Source organism: Acomys russatus, chromosome 23, assembly GCF_903995435.1.
Source record: "Acomys russatus chromosome 23, mAcoRus1.1, whole genome shotgun sequence".
Lineage (NCBI taxonomy): Eukaryota > Metazoa > Chordata > Mammalia > Rodentia > Muridae > Acomys > Acomys russatus.
In genome coordinates this window covers 18,530,157-18,545,346 of record NC_067159.1, presented here as the reverse complement: position 1 = coordinate 18,545,346, position 15,190 = coordinate 18,530,157, and the positions used below count along the sequence as shown (strand labels likewise).

The window sequence follows — 15,190 nt, the reverse complement described above, 5'->3', positions numbered from 1 at the left end:
CACAAAAACAAACATTTCTGGCTGCTCGAAAGAAAGACGGGCAAATAACAGATGGGTCACAATCCTCTCTTCCACTTGCTGGCTGTAGGATCTTAAGCTCTGTGCTGCAGCCTCACCATCGATCTCTACAGTGAGGATACAACAGTGGCACCTAAGTATGGGGTGAATTTTCTCAAGTCACTTCCATAGTGTCTGTCGTTACCCACACACGTTCAGTAAGCACTAGCTATTTTCAAGCAGTGGTATTCTCACTGCCCATTCGACTTCATACAGCTGCTAGACTGAACTTGTGCACACCAAGCTCCTGGCAGACACGGACACTGCACTAAGATTAAAAGGACAGTGAGAGAATCTGTGGGCTGCTCCTGTAAATACTCAAATTCAAACTAAAACCCCCAGCTTATCCCAGTTCTGTCCTGAGTCAGCGCTTTGATCACATTTGCTATTTCCTATTTTCTGTGCATTGGGATGATTATTACATTGCCAAGGGATCTGTGCAGAGCATCCAAGGGAACACCAGCCACTCAGCAGCACAGTCTCCACAGTAAACCAAGCGCCTCAGCCGCAAGCCTACAAGTGCGACCCAGAAGTGCTGGCGCTCAATACCTCTTCCACACCAGCAAGCTTTGCTTTCAGTTCTCGGACAGTAGAGTCTCCTTTATACTTCCTCTCGGTGAGGTCTTTATTAGCCGTCTCTAACTCAGACAACCTGCTTTGTAGCTGGTGGACATTTTGCTGATGGAGGGCTTCCAGATCCTTTTTCTGTTGCTCATGCTGCTGTTGGCACTGAACTTGTGCCTATTATGGAATGGCATGTCAAAGAAGAACAGAAATATTAATAGGGAAAGAGCAGAAGAAATATCATGATCCCTTCATCATTTTCAGATTTCCCTGCTTAGAAAAAGTCTACTTCAACTACAAGTTTATGAAAGAGCAAGTAAGGTAAACAAAAGTATATTTAACATTACTGTCTTGCTGGTAATTTTCACCACGCAGGAGGAATAAACCCAAGGGCCAGAACTTCAAAGTCATTCTCCGCTACACACTAAGATCAGATCCAGCATAGGCTACACAAGATGCTATCTTTAAAGTAAACTAACCAGAGTGGTGGTGGAGAAGTAGATAGATACAGTCTTTGTTTGTTTGTTTATCTGTACTGTGATGTACAGATTTTTCTGTTATTATTCCCTAAACAACACTGTACAAATGTTTGCATGGCATATATATTACATTCGACATTAAAAGTAATATAGAGATGACCCAAAGCATAGATACGCATGTTATATGTAAATGGTGTGCTGCTTTGCATAAGGGACATTTGGGCCTCTATGTGTTTCCGTATTCTGAGACAAAGTCCCTGTTATTACTTCCTTATAGCTAATGGGTGACACTTGTATCATACAAAAAAATTCATGTTTAGAATATACAATAATTCCTAAAAATGAATAAGAAAAATACTAGTAGGTCAATTTAATAATGAGCACGTTGAGTGGGCTTTATATAATGAAGTTGGTCAGTATGCATTCAAAAAAATGCTCATTATTATGTGATAGTATTAGAAACCATCAGAGTGGCAGTGTAAGCCTCCACTAGTAAACAGGCAGTTCCTGTAAAAGCCTATACTAGAACCTAGTAAATTGTACCCAATAATAGGGAGTGTACACCTGCACAAAAAGACATGTAATAGGTTGCTCATGTCAGTTTAACACACAACAACAATAACAACAAATCACAAATAATCCAAAGACCAGCCAATAGGAAACCAAGTAAATCATGCTCTATCATATAATTGAACACAGAACAATAGTAAAAGGAAACCATATAATTGAATTTCAAAGCTGTTGTGCTGAGGGACAGAAAATGATACAAAAACATGCTACCTGAGTCAACTTAGGTTGAAGAACAAACAAAACCAAGCAATAACGGCAGCAGTCAGGTGATGACGCCAGATGAATGAAAATGGCCCCCACAGACTCATAGAGAGTGGCAATATTTGGAAGGATTAGGAGGTGTGGCCTTATGGGAGTCGGTGTGGCCTTATGGGAGTCAGTGTGGCCTTATGGGAGTCAGTGTGGCCTTATGGGAGTCAGTGTGGCCTTATGGGAGTCAGTGTGGCCTTGTTGGAGGAGGTGTGTCGCTGGGGATGGGCTTTGAGACTTCAGAAGCTCAAGCCAGGCCCAGCAGCTCACTCACTCTTCCTGCTGCCTGTGGACCCAGGTGTAGAACTCCCAGCTACCTCTCCAGCACCATGTCCATCTACATGCCACAAGGCTGATAGTGGACTAAACCTCTGAACTGTAAGCCAGTCCCAATGAAATGCTTTCCTTTGTAAGAGTAGCCATGGTCATGGTGCCTCTTCACAGCAATAGAAACTGTACCCGAGACATGTAAGGGAGCCTTGAAGGGTGACACGATATTCTAAATTTCAATTTGGGTGAAACTTATACTAATTTTTAAAACCCATTTATACCCTTAATAGCAAAAACTAGTTAGCATTAAGTCCATTAAAATGTATTATTAAAGCTATGAAATAGAAGGTAAGACATTTCACTATAAAACAGCAAATAGAGTAAAGGTGAAAAAGTAATCCATAGAAGACATAAAAATGGTAAAAAAAAAAAAAAAAAAAAAAAGTCATGTGGAAAGATGCTTAGTTTCATGCAAAGTTATAAGGGGAATTGACGCAAACATCTCTTTAGTGCCTGTCAGGTGGCAATAGGAAGATGATCGATAATGTCAGAAGCACAGGGGGTTGAGAACCTTTGAGATTTCGTGTGACATAACCTTTTTAGGTTATATCATAATCATTTCAAGTGACAAGAAAAATTTATACGAGTGTTGTTATAATGTAAACATAAAGCTCACTGCACTAGGTTCATAGTGGCCAGAATTTCAAAGCATTCAATGCCCACCAGTTTGGTAAGAAGTCCCTTTAAGTTGTATCTGAATGTGAAGTAACAGCTGTGTGGCATCAAAAGGGAGTATCTGAACTGATATAGAATGGTATCTTATGTTAAGTTTTTTAAAAGTTATTATCAATATGTCTAATAAAATCTTAGTAGCATAGGCTAAAACCACAAACATCCTTCTGATTCATAATTTATATTTCTACAAACTTATAAACAAATTATTTCTAAGTTACAGATTTGTAAGCTGTATACACACACACACACACACACACACACACACACACTGAGAAAAGGCTAGAAAACTGCATTAAATTATCTGCACTGACTTAAGCATCCATATGGTGACCTTAAGGGAGGAGGGGCACCAGCTACCCACAGCGGGCAAGGCTGGTGCCCGGGAAGCCGAGCACATAAAGCGCCTGGGCTGGCTGTATAGCCTTTGAGCAGTAAGACTCTGAAAAATTAAGCTCTTCATTGGGATTTTATGTACTTGTTAGATATTTTAAAAATTTTAAGCAAGCACTTATTACTTTTATAATCAATGGGATAACTAAGAATAATTTTTAAAATGATATTTTCCAGTTACCTTTAATGTTCTTACCTGCAAGGCTTTTTCTTTCTCCTTTGTTAATTCCTGAGAATGCTTATTTGTCAACGATGCTGTGTGTGAGGCCCAGTCACTCCGCAGTTTATCCAATTCTCGTGTTTTTTCTGATAACGTCTATATTAGAAGTTGGTGTAAGATATTAAGACAGTCTCTTGAACATGCTACACTTCAGACCAGAACACAAAGTACTTGACATGGATACTGAAAAGGAACTTTCAGCTTAATACATACTCAAAGCTTTCTTCATGGATCAGTTTAGGAAGTCCAGATGAGAACAGAAGCTACAATGGCCTACAAGTGAAGCTTCCCCTGCCTTTAAACTGTGAATTTCATCTAGCTCTTCGGCACCAAATCCTCTCTGACATTAGGAGGCTTGGGTCTAATAAGTCTCTCCTAAGTTTACTTTTTTTAAAAACAGAGTTTCTCTGTGTAGCCTTGGCTGTCCTAAACTCACTTTGTAGACCAGGCTGGCCTTGAACTCACAGAGATCCACCTGCCTCTGCCTCCCGAGTGCTGGGATTACAGGTGTGTATCACCACGCCCAGATCTAAGTTTACTTCTCATACATAAGCACAGCATCATGGTCCCTCAAGGAACCATGCTGCACAGGAGTATTTTCTGCCTACAGCCATGTTGCTTATCAAATACTTTCACCCTAGATTTCAGTGGTAAAGGGTATAAAGGTATAGTGGGTAGGATTGAAATCATGCTAAGCCATTGAAAGGATTAATTCTTTAAAAAAAAAAAGAAAAGATTTATTTATTTTTATGTGCATTGGTGTTTTGCCTGCATGTATAACTAGATCACCTGGAACTGGAGTTACGGGGACAGCTTGAGAGTGCTGGGAATTGAAGCTCGGTCCTCTGAAAGAGAAGCTAGTGTTCTCAACCACTGAACTATCCCTCCAGCCCCCAAAAGGTTAACTATAATCTCAACACAGGAAGTAAGGAAAGAAGGAAGGAAGGAAGGAAGGAAGGAAAAGGAAGATAGGAACTGAAAAGCCAATCTGAGCCAGACAAATGAGATGAATAAAATGAAAGGGCCAATGAGAGCTTCCGCCAAGCCTGATGGCCTGAGTTTGATTCCTGGTACCCATGGCAACAGGAAAAAAAAACAACTCCCATAAATTGTCCTCTGATCTCCACTTGCAAACACACATGCTTACACACACACACACAAAGAGAGAGGGGAGGAGAGAGAGAAACATATACACACAATAAAATAATACTTTTTTAAGAGGAAAGAGAGTCAGTGGTGGATGTTAAGCAGTGTCTTAGTGATGACTCAGGAAGTGTGTCATATGTTAGGGATGGCAGAAATGCTTGGTTAGAATCAAATGTCTAAAAGGAAGCATCAATTTAAGATAATTAACTGGTAGAGAAAGAGGGGCAAAGAGAGGAGACCCCACAGCAGCATACTTTGAAAGAAGATACACAAGGGCTTGGTTTTAATTCAAGAAAGAGTTGAGGACCAGCGTCTAGCTGGCTTTTACAAGACAAAGGGAAATCTGAATTACCTCTTGTGTGATGTGCAGTTGCCTGGTAACATCATCTAGTGATTTAGTCAATGATAATTTTTCTTCCTATTTATAAAAATAAAATTATACAGCTTATAATTTAGCACAATCATCCAAAGCCAAGCTATTCAAAGTGCCACAAAGGACAGCACCAGCATCATGCAAAGAGCCTGTTGAACATACGGAAACTTGGACCTTCTACCCAGAGCCTGCGGTTTTCACACGACCCCAGCTCTGTGCGCCCTGAGCACTTGCCATGCAGAGTTCTAGGCATTTCACTGAAAGTTCTTTCTAAGCAGTAACAATATGCTGTTCTTGTACCACATACTTTATGTGGCATTTTATAGTATTCAGAACATGTTCATATACTTATTTGTAAACATATTTGTCAGTTGATAAAAATGGCAAAAAACAATGAAATTCACTTAAAAAGGGAGGAGAGGCAATATGGTTCTGCAATGATTTATAAAGTACTTAGGTCCCCAGTTTAAAAGAATAACTTAAATTTAAAATCTTACCTTGCTACATTTCAAACAGCCTGCTAGAAATTTCTTTATCTCTACATCATTTCCAGGTAAAAGCTTTAGTGACAGGTGAATAAGATGCTTAAAAGGATTTGTCTCAACTACATTTAAAAATACTGGTGAGTTATCCAACAGAGCAGCGGAGGAAATGAGCTGCAGCAGAAACCTTTGAAGAGAAAAGTCACATTACAGCACATTTGCAAGACTGTGAAACCCTGCCACTGCATCACCAATTTTCTCAGAGCATGAAGGGGAGAAACTAAAAATCCTAGGGGCTGTGTGAAGGGACTCTCCCTGGAAAAAGATAAACAGGAGTCTGATGAGGTGTTGAGTGAAAAAAACATAGTCCTTGAGTTCACAATGGGAGAAGAAACAGAGAGGAAGCAAAACCTAAAAACAAAATCTCATCAGCATACCATGGGGGTGACCAAAGTCCCAGCTCCTCATTCGGACAACTCCACTTTAAGCAAAGGTAAGAATTATCAGAACTGTTCCCTATAAACTCTCAGAATGGTCAAATAGCCTTGATTCATAACAGAAAGTTCTTTATAGAAGAATTATACCTAATAAACAGGAAGAAAAAAAAGCCAGGTGTAGTGGCACAAGCCTTTAATCCCGGCAATAGGGAGGCAGAGATAGACAGATTTCTATGAGTTCAAGGCCAACCCTGTCTACATAGTAAGTTCCAGGACAGAGCTACATAGTGAGACCCTATATCAAAAAATAAATAAAATAAGGGGTGGGGGAGGGGGAAAGGTACGAAAAACACTTCCAGTTTCTAAGAAAATAATATTGTAAGGACTACTTGTCAGATGTTCAAGCCAACTTTACATGACCAGGGTCAGCACCCCTTGACCACAAGCAGAATGCAAGTACGAAAGCAATGAATCAGAAAAACAAAAATGCTACCAAATAGTTCAACTAGCGTGGGACTCAGCAGTTAAGAGCACTTGCTGCTCTGTCTGAGGACCTGAGTTCAGTTCCCAGCAACCACCTCAGGCAGCTAATCTCTACCTGTAGCTCCAGGAGATTTGACAGATCCCTCTGGCCTCCAAAAGCCCCGCATACACACAGACACATAAATAACAAATAAATCTTAGAAAAACAATTGTTTTAAAAGTCAATTAACTTAGGACTGGGCATGGTGGTATACCCCTTTAAGGCCAGCACTTGGGAAGCAGAGGCAGGTGGATCACTGTGAGTTCAAGGCCAGACTAGTCTACACAGTGAGTCCAGGACAGCCAAGGTTAAACAGAGAAACCCTGTCTCGAAAACAAAACAAAGCAAAACAAAAAAAGTCAATTCACTTTAAAAGCAGCATCAAAAACATGTAAATAAGGGCCAAATACTTAATCAAGATTTCTTAAAATTTTATTTAATTGAACTCTAATCACAGTTTTTAAAAAGTGGGGTATTTGCAACACATGGAAAATAACTTTGTCATCAATCATCTTTCAAAAGGGAGGCTCACCTTGGAGTCTCTTTCACGTGCTCCTGTGTACACTGCTGAAGGAGGTCTATAAATTTCTGTGGGAAAGCTAGGAAGTCCACCAGGAGACCTTGCTGCAACTTTAAGCTATGCACAAAACAAGAAAACAGCTTTTCAGGAAACTTTTCAGAAACTTATCTGTAGTTACAATTCATTAAGTGAAATATTCTTTATGTACTAACATCATTATTTATTTTGTAAAAACTAATAGGAGTCAAGAAATTTAGCTAACGCATCAAATATCTGAGTTGCTTAAGTGGAATCTAATCTATAAAACATTCATCTTTAAAAATACCCTGGAAACAATTGTAGGACTGACAGTAGGTATTCCCAGAATAACTTACCATCTGAATAGGTGTGTGTTTCAAAAAAGAATAATGTAACACATTATAAAATTCAGAAAGTAATTCCTAGACTACATATAGGCCAGCAAAAAATAAAATAACTTACCTTTGAAAATCTTCCTCAGATATAACAAGGTTATACAGAAAAAATGGATCTGTATCATCAGTCAGGCGGATGACTAAATCCTAAAGAAAAGAGTCATTTTTTAAAAATGTGTCCAGTAGATCTTTTGTAAAAGTGAAATTATTCAAAGCATCATCGCAGCAGTTATATTTCAGAGTCCTGCTCTCAGGCGCTGCTCGTTTTTATTAGGCTTAGCCCGGGCTAGACACTCGGCTTCATGGGAGCCGTACAGGGTGTGTGGAAGCTGACGGGATGGATGCTAGAAGTTAAGAGCATCTTCTGTGAGGCTTTGCACTCTGTGGCACCGTGGGAAGACTGAACAACTGTGTTTTCAGCTCCCCTCAAATTAACCGGTGTGGTATTTCAAAAGCAGCAAACATAATCATCAAAACTGACATCTACTCAAGAAAAGGAAGGGCCCTTGGCGCTCAGACAGAAGATGAGTATCAGGTGACATGTTTCCATGGCATCCCAGGAGGTGTGCTACTCCAGCTGGCCACCGATGGCATGGGCCATCTGTTTCCTCTCCCAATGAAATGGGTTCCTTTCATAAAGATACTTGCCAGGTCGTTAAATTTAAAGTGTGACAAACCATCACAGCTGACAGGTACACAAAAATTATCAACTTCAGAAAACAACGAACAGGCACACTATGAAAGGCTAGGGCTAACAAAGAACTTGAAGAAAATCTCATTTCTAAGGATCTACTAGGGTATTGGAATATCGACGCAATTTATTAGCAAGGCTAATGAATGCAGAGGTACCGCATGTAGTAAGTTTGACAGGTAAAAATGGACACTCTCTGTTTTGGAAAATCAACGGCCTGGGGACTCACTACACCTCCGAACAGCCTGGGGTTCAGTAACTTCTACTTAAGTAATTCTCCGATGCTACTGAAAGCCACCAACGAGCCAAAACTCCAAGTTACTGCCAACTGCAGCATGCTTGCATGGTGCTCAGGGAAAGCTGCACCAGGAGAATAGAGGCTGCACTTAGCCCTGTGATCTATATTCTCAATGCTGCTATTTTATTTTTTAAGACAAGGTGTCAACTATGTAGCCTGGGTTGCATGCCAAAGGCCTCTCAATCATCCTGCTTCTTCTTGAATGCTGGGATAACAGGCATATATCACCAAATTCAACTTAATTTTGAAGTTCACATGGAATCCACACACTAAATCAAAACATAAAGTAAGGCAATCTTTTAAATGCTCAGGGCAAACCCAGATGTTACATCAACCCCTAATTCTTTTTGGGTTTAATAATACCTGGTATAATTATATTTAAATTGCTGGGTTAGATTTCACCATCCTAGCCTTGCAAGAGTCCTAATATGACCCAAATTTTTTAAAAATGGATTTAACAAAAGAGTTTCCCTTTTTAAAAAAATTCAGTAATTGTATTTCAGTACCAAAATAGATCAGGGAGAGCACAAATAGTCTACCACTACCACAAATTGGACAGTAGAATCTCTCCTATCTGGGGAAACTGCAAGAGTCAGCGTATGTGGAATATAATGGCCAAGTCTCCCTCGTAAAACCTCCTCAGTGATTATAGTATGACTAAGTATGGGTAAGTCCAGATTTCATTTGCTTACAAACAAAGCCACAATAATAATTATGGCGCACACACAGTGATCTTATTTCAAAAAAGAAATGAATACTAACCTTTCTGTGAACTGGATTAGAAAGTGATTGAAGTTCAATGCTCACTCTAACACTTCCCCTCCTGTAGGAAAAGACATGAGCAGCTCAGGAACGTTCCACGGGCAGGAGTTTCCCTACCTGTACATCAGCTAAACTCGGATCCTAAACCACAGCCTCTCCACAGGCACCCTCAAGCTTTTGAGCAGATTTTAGAAAGCACAATGGACATTAAGTCTTAGGTTTGTATTGTTCCTCTAACAAGTAACTTAGTAGGTGTTAATGGAAAGCTAAGGATCTGTGACTTATAAAACGAAGACGCTGTGGACTAAATGGGGTGGACAATCAGGGCACCTGAGGACTGATGGAAAGTGGAGGCAGGTGGGCAAGACTCAACTGCTCACACCTTTCTTGTAAGCTTCGATTTACAATTTTATATTGTCTTAAAATGGGTCACTTTAGTTAGTTTGTTTTGTTTTGTTTTGTTTTTGAGACAGGGTATTTCTAGTCCAGGCTGTCGTAGAGCTCTATGTAGTTCAAGCTGGACTGAAATTCATAGAGAACCAACTGCCTCCGCCTCCTAAGTGCTGGGATTAAAGTTGTGTGCCGCCACACCTGCTTTAGTTAAATTTCTTATTGATCAGATAATTGTATAAAGAAATCTTCACTCAGGATTTGGTTACTCTGGCAACCAAAGACCTTCTAGGTCTACATAATTCAGCTAGAATACAGACACACTTTAAATCCCAGGAGACAGAGGCAAGCAGATCTCTGAGCTCAAGGCCAGCACGCTTCAGGTAAAGAAAAGCTTTGGTCCATGTGTGGTGGTACTTGCCTTTAACCTCAGCACTCAGGAGACAGAGGCTTGCAGATCTCTGAGCTCTAGTCCTGTTCAGGCAGTTTGGTTAAGAGTGAGTTGAGAAACAGAGCAATTCATTCAGAGGCTGAGAGAGAAGCCAGTTTGAATAAGTCAGCTTGGAGCAGAGTTTAAGCCAGAACAGCTGAGTTGAACCAGCCAGCCAGAGTTCAGAAAGAACAAGAAAAGGTGAGCTTCTTCAGCAGTGAGTCTCAAAGGTTAAATCATTCTAGGCCTAAATAAGAGTGGACGGAGCCTAGAAACTTCCCGGACTAGGCCTAGGTTAGCAGATGAAGGCAGTAAGCCTCTGAGAACACAGTTGCATCAGGCAAATAAAAGTTCCTTTTACATAACTGGATGCTATATCTCAGTTCATACAAGGAAGCTGAACGCATCACCCCATCTGCTAGCTGAAAAGGGGCAGTTGTCTAACCAACAAACATAAAAGCGTGTGTTAGCCTTGTTCAAATGTTTTTGTGGTGCTGGGGAGGAAAGCTGGAGGTTTATGCATGCTAGACAGACACTCTGCCACCGGGTTCCATGGTCATTCTAGTGTCTAGAGCAATGTAAGTGAAGCAGTTTGGAACAGTGCTCCAACTTCACTTATGGTCTTTTTATGAAAGAATACAACCTAATTTCTTCCTAACTTATAAGGTAATGAGATCTAATAGAAGATTTTTTTGTTTTTCATCTTTAAGGTATTTTTCTAGTATACAGTGGTTTTGCTATAGTGATATGACATCTAATTGTTTATTGTGTTTTACAGCTTGAAGTACTATACTTTATAACTTCATTTTTAAAAATTAAAGAATCATCAGTTTAATAAAATGCCTAGGGGCTGGAGAGATGGCTCAGCGGTTAAGAAGACTCTCTGCTGTTCCCAAGGTCCTGAGTTCAATTCATGGCAACCACATGGAGGCTCACAATCATCTATAATGTGATCTAATGCCCTCTTCTGGCATGCAAGTATACATGGAAATAGAGCAGTCATATATATAAAATCTTTAAAAAAATAAAATGCCTAAAATTACACACACACACACACACACACACACACATATGAAGAAAAACACACATTAAAATAAAAGAGAAATAAAATGCCCTTTACCTAAGTCTAAGAGAATTATTTGACTATAACAGCTCCACTCATATTAATACTGATACACACATTCAAAGTACCTACAAGGATTAGATACTGAGAGGAAACTTGAAGGCCCTAAACTAAACATATTTCCCAGAGCCAAGAGTGATGATGCACACCTTAATCCCAGCACTCAGGAGGCAAAGGAGACGGATCTCTGAGTCCAAAACCAGTGCACTACAGTGGTCTACAGCGCCGAGTTCCAGGGCAGCCAGGGCTACACAGAGAAACCCTGCCTCTAAAACCCAAAAAAAGCCCTTACAAACAAGTTGTAGAAAAATCTGAGATTGCGGATGTATTATCTCAAACCACAAATCTTATTTTCTCTATTACAAAGATTCAGCCAGGCGGTGTTGGCACACACCTTTAATCCTAGCACTTGAGAGGCAGAGGCAGATGAATCTCTGTGAGTTCGAGACCAGCCTGGTCTACAAAGTGAGTACAGGACAGCCAAGGCTACACAGAGAAACCCCGTCTCGAAAAACCAAAAATAAATAAATAAATAAATAAAAAGAAAGATTCATGATATAAGAGCACTAAAACAAACGAAAAAAATCTCAATGCTTAAACACTATTTGTAACCGTGTAACACCCTTTCAGGCCAGTCAGACATGGCCAGGTTGGTTTATTTATTTTCAAATAAAGATCTTAAACATTAGACAGCAGAGCTGGATTTCAGCCCATTGCTTTCATCCAGAAGCTGCGACCTCAGTGCAAACAATTAAAAGCCTCTGTTAAGCCAGGTACTCTGCTGGGTGCTAAGGAGACAAACAGAAACAAACACGGTTCATGTCCACAAGCCCAAAGCAGACCAAGTTGATTTCTTGCCTAGATCCATCTGATTGCAGTCCCAAAGGAAAAGAAGAGCTTCTAATGCCTACCGAGCACCTATACTGTTGGATACCCATCAGTGTGTTTATCACCCCACTCAACAATAATCTAGGTGATTATTTCTTACAGAGAAAGGACCTGAGGCACGTAACAAAGCCCAAATTCTAACTCATCTCTTTCCACATAATGCTACCTAATAAATGATTAATGACAATTAATTTCAACATAGGCACCTACGTTTGTTGTTTTGTGTTTTGAGACAGGGTCTCATTATGTAGCTCTGGCTGTCCTGGACCTCACTATGTAGGCCAGGCTGGCCTCAAAGTCATACAGTCACCTACCTCTGACTCCTGAAAGCTAGAATTAAAGGTGTGTGCCACCATACCTGGCATCTTAGGCAACTTTTAAAGATTCTTACTGGGAAAGGATTTAAGCTATACTTTTGGGGACTGGGGAAATGGCGCAGTCAGCACCAATGTGCCACACGCGCGCGCGCGCGCGCGCACACACACACACACACACACACACAAAGATCTGAATCTGGATGCCTAGCACACACACTGAAAGACAGCTCAGTGGTTAAAAGCATCTATTTGTTCTCTCAGGACCAGAGTTTCTATCCCAGCACCCACATCAAGCCACTCACAAAGGCCTAGGTATGACTCAAGTGCCAAAGAACTTGACATCCTCTTCCCTTTTCTGCCATACAATGGTGCATGTGTGTGGGGGTGTGTGGGAGGGGGGCACCTTGGAAGTCATGAAAGAATGGACATCTGAGGTAGAGGGACCAGCAGGAGTGGAGCTGTAGTAGAGAGAATATTAAGCATCAGAGGAGCTGAGTTCTTGCGGAACTACTGGAGAGTTTAGGGATCAGAAGCAAAGAGGAGGTGCTTATCTGATCCTGGGTTTAAAGCTCTCACCACCTTCTTGCAGGCAGGGTTCCCTGATAGCTACACCATCCTCCACCCAACTGCCGTCTCCTCCTCTGTGCCTTTATTATACTACTGGTGCAGTCACGCTTTACTAGTAACTGAGGCTTAGGGAATACTTAATATATACTAGTCACTATTTTAAGCACTTTGCATGTTTTAAATCATTTTATCCTCAATAACAATCCCATAAAGTAGGAACTACTATCCTGAATTTTATTTTTTTAATTTATTTTATTATGTATACAATTTTCTGCCTGCATGTGTGACTGTCCACAAGCTCTCATTATAGATGGTTGTGAGCCATCATGTAGTTGCTGGGAATTGAACTCAGGACCTCTGGAAGAACAGACAGTGCTCTTAACGACTGAGCAATCTCTCCAGCCCCCCTATCCTGCATTTTAAAATGAGACCAAAAAAAAAGTGAAATAAACTGTGTAAGACTGGAGCTGGGGGTATATAGTATAGTGGTAGAGTCGAGAATATTACAGTGACACAGGTTCAATCCCCAGAAACACACAGGCAGTAAATAAACTGTCCAAGATCAGCCAATCAGTGGCAGACCTGGAAATTACTTAGGCCCAGGCAATTTACTTCAGACCTAAACCTGTAACCTGTGAAAGGAAAGGAAGCTTCGCAGCTTCAGCACCTAGGATAGTTCTCGGTACACAGTAGGCAATTGCAAATAATTGCTGGGGTAAACTGAACTTGAGCAGTTGGCTAACCTACCTAGGCTGGCTGGGCAGTAGTCGCACACACCTTTAATCCCAGCACTTGGGAGACAGAGACAGGTGGATCTCTGAATTCTGAGCTCAAGGTCAGCCTGGTCTACAGAATGAGTTCCGGGGCAGCTAAGGCTACACACAGAGAAAGCCTGTCTCGGCTAGCAGGGGTGGAGGTGGGGTGGGGGGAATCTAGGCTGTTCTTCCTATAGGTCAGGGGTTAGCAAAATTATTCTGTAAGAGGCCAGGGAGTAAATATTTTAGACTTTGAAAGCTACTGAGCAGTGGTTCTCAACCTGTAGGTAGCAAGCCCTAAGAGGATCAAAGAACCCTCTCACAGGGGTCACCTAAGGCCACCAGAAAACAGATATTTACATTAATGTTATGGTTGGGGCGCTACCACAACATGAGGAGCTGGATTAAAATGATCACAACACTAGAAAGTTGCTATAGAGTCTCTGTCTCAACTGTGTGTTGTTGTGTTGCGCCTTCCCCATTGTTGCTGCCAGAGTACAGAGGCTAGCCACGCCCTCTACCATAAAGACCATCAGCTACATTCCACTTAATGCCCCCAGACTATTACTCATTGAAGCCCTTGTGCAGAAGCAAGCACAGACAGCTGGTAACAAATAAGGACAGCTGTGTTTCAGTCAAATTTAACTTATGAACAGCTGGTTGATCCCTGCCACAGGTGAGAGGACTATCAGGTTCCTAAACAAGAAAAAAAAAAAAAGTAAAGTTGAAATTGTCTTTTAAGGCGATTAACTCTGATTACAATTGTGTTGAAGAAGAGTTGGGAGTTTCAAGCTTCAAACCACAAGTAATGGGCCATTATGTCCAGCAGAAACAAAACAAAAGCCACAAATGAGAGCCATGATGAGAGACGTATGTCATTTTAAATTACCTAGAAGTCACATTTTTTTAAACTCCATAACTTTCAAAGTAAAATGAATTTGAATACATTTAACCAAATATACCCTAAATATAGCTTTAACTGATAATCAACATAAAATTTAGGGTTTTTTGGTTTTGTTTTTTGTTTTTTAAACATTCTTGTTACCAGGAAGTCTGCAAAATCTAATATGAGGCCTGTCAGTGGTGGCCCAGGACTTTAACTCCAGCACTCGGGAAGCAGAGGCAGGCAGATCTCTGTGAGTTCAAGGCCAGCCTAGTCTACAGAGTGAGTTCCAGGACAGTCAAGGCTACACCAAGAAACCCTGCCTTGAAAAACCCAAAACAAACAAACAAAACTAGTATGAATTTTACACTTCAAGACATGAGTTTGGATAAGCACACCATCAATAACTAAAGTGGTTAACAGCCACTACACTGGACAGTACAAAATAATCACCAATTAGAGGCTGGGGGTATAGATCAGTGCTAGAGCACACTAAGTAAGGGCCTAAGTGCAGTTGCCAAAGTCAAGCAAAAAACAAGACAATTAAAATAACCTACAGGGCTGGAGAGATGGCTCAGAGGTTAAGAGCACTGACTGCTCATCCCGAGCTCCTGAGTTCAATTCCCAGCAACCACATGGTGGCTCACAACCATCTATA

At 40.8% G+C, this 15,190-nt stretch overlaps 1 protein-coding gene across 1 annotated transcript in view; it reads right to left on the bottom strand.

Moving 5' to 3' along the window:
• Nucleotides 1-15,190, bottom strand: part of Sass6 (SAS-6 centriolar assembly protein) — a 32,454-nt gene that overhangs the window by 15,368 nt on the left and 1,896 nt on the right. The window contains exons 2-8 of the mRNA XM_051165756.1: nucleotides 9,180-9,240; nucleotides 7,496-7,575; nucleotides 7,028-7,132; nucleotides 5,551-5,722; nucleotides 5,033-5,098; nucleotides 3,511-3,630; nucleotides 607-798 (exon numbers count right to left, since the gene is read on the bottom strand). Coding sequence (XP_051021713.1) covers nucleotides 607-798; nucleotides 3,511-3,630; nucleotides 5,033-5,098; nucleotides 5,551-5,722; nucleotides 7,028-7,132; nucleotides 7,496-7,575; nucleotides 9,180-9,240 — 796 coding nt within the window. The remainder of the gene's footprint in view (nucleotides 1-606; nucleotides 799-3,510; nucleotides 3,631-5,032; nucleotides 5,099-5,550; nucleotides 5,723-7,027; nucleotides 7,133-7,495; nucleotides 7,576-9,179; nucleotides 9,241-15,190) is intronic.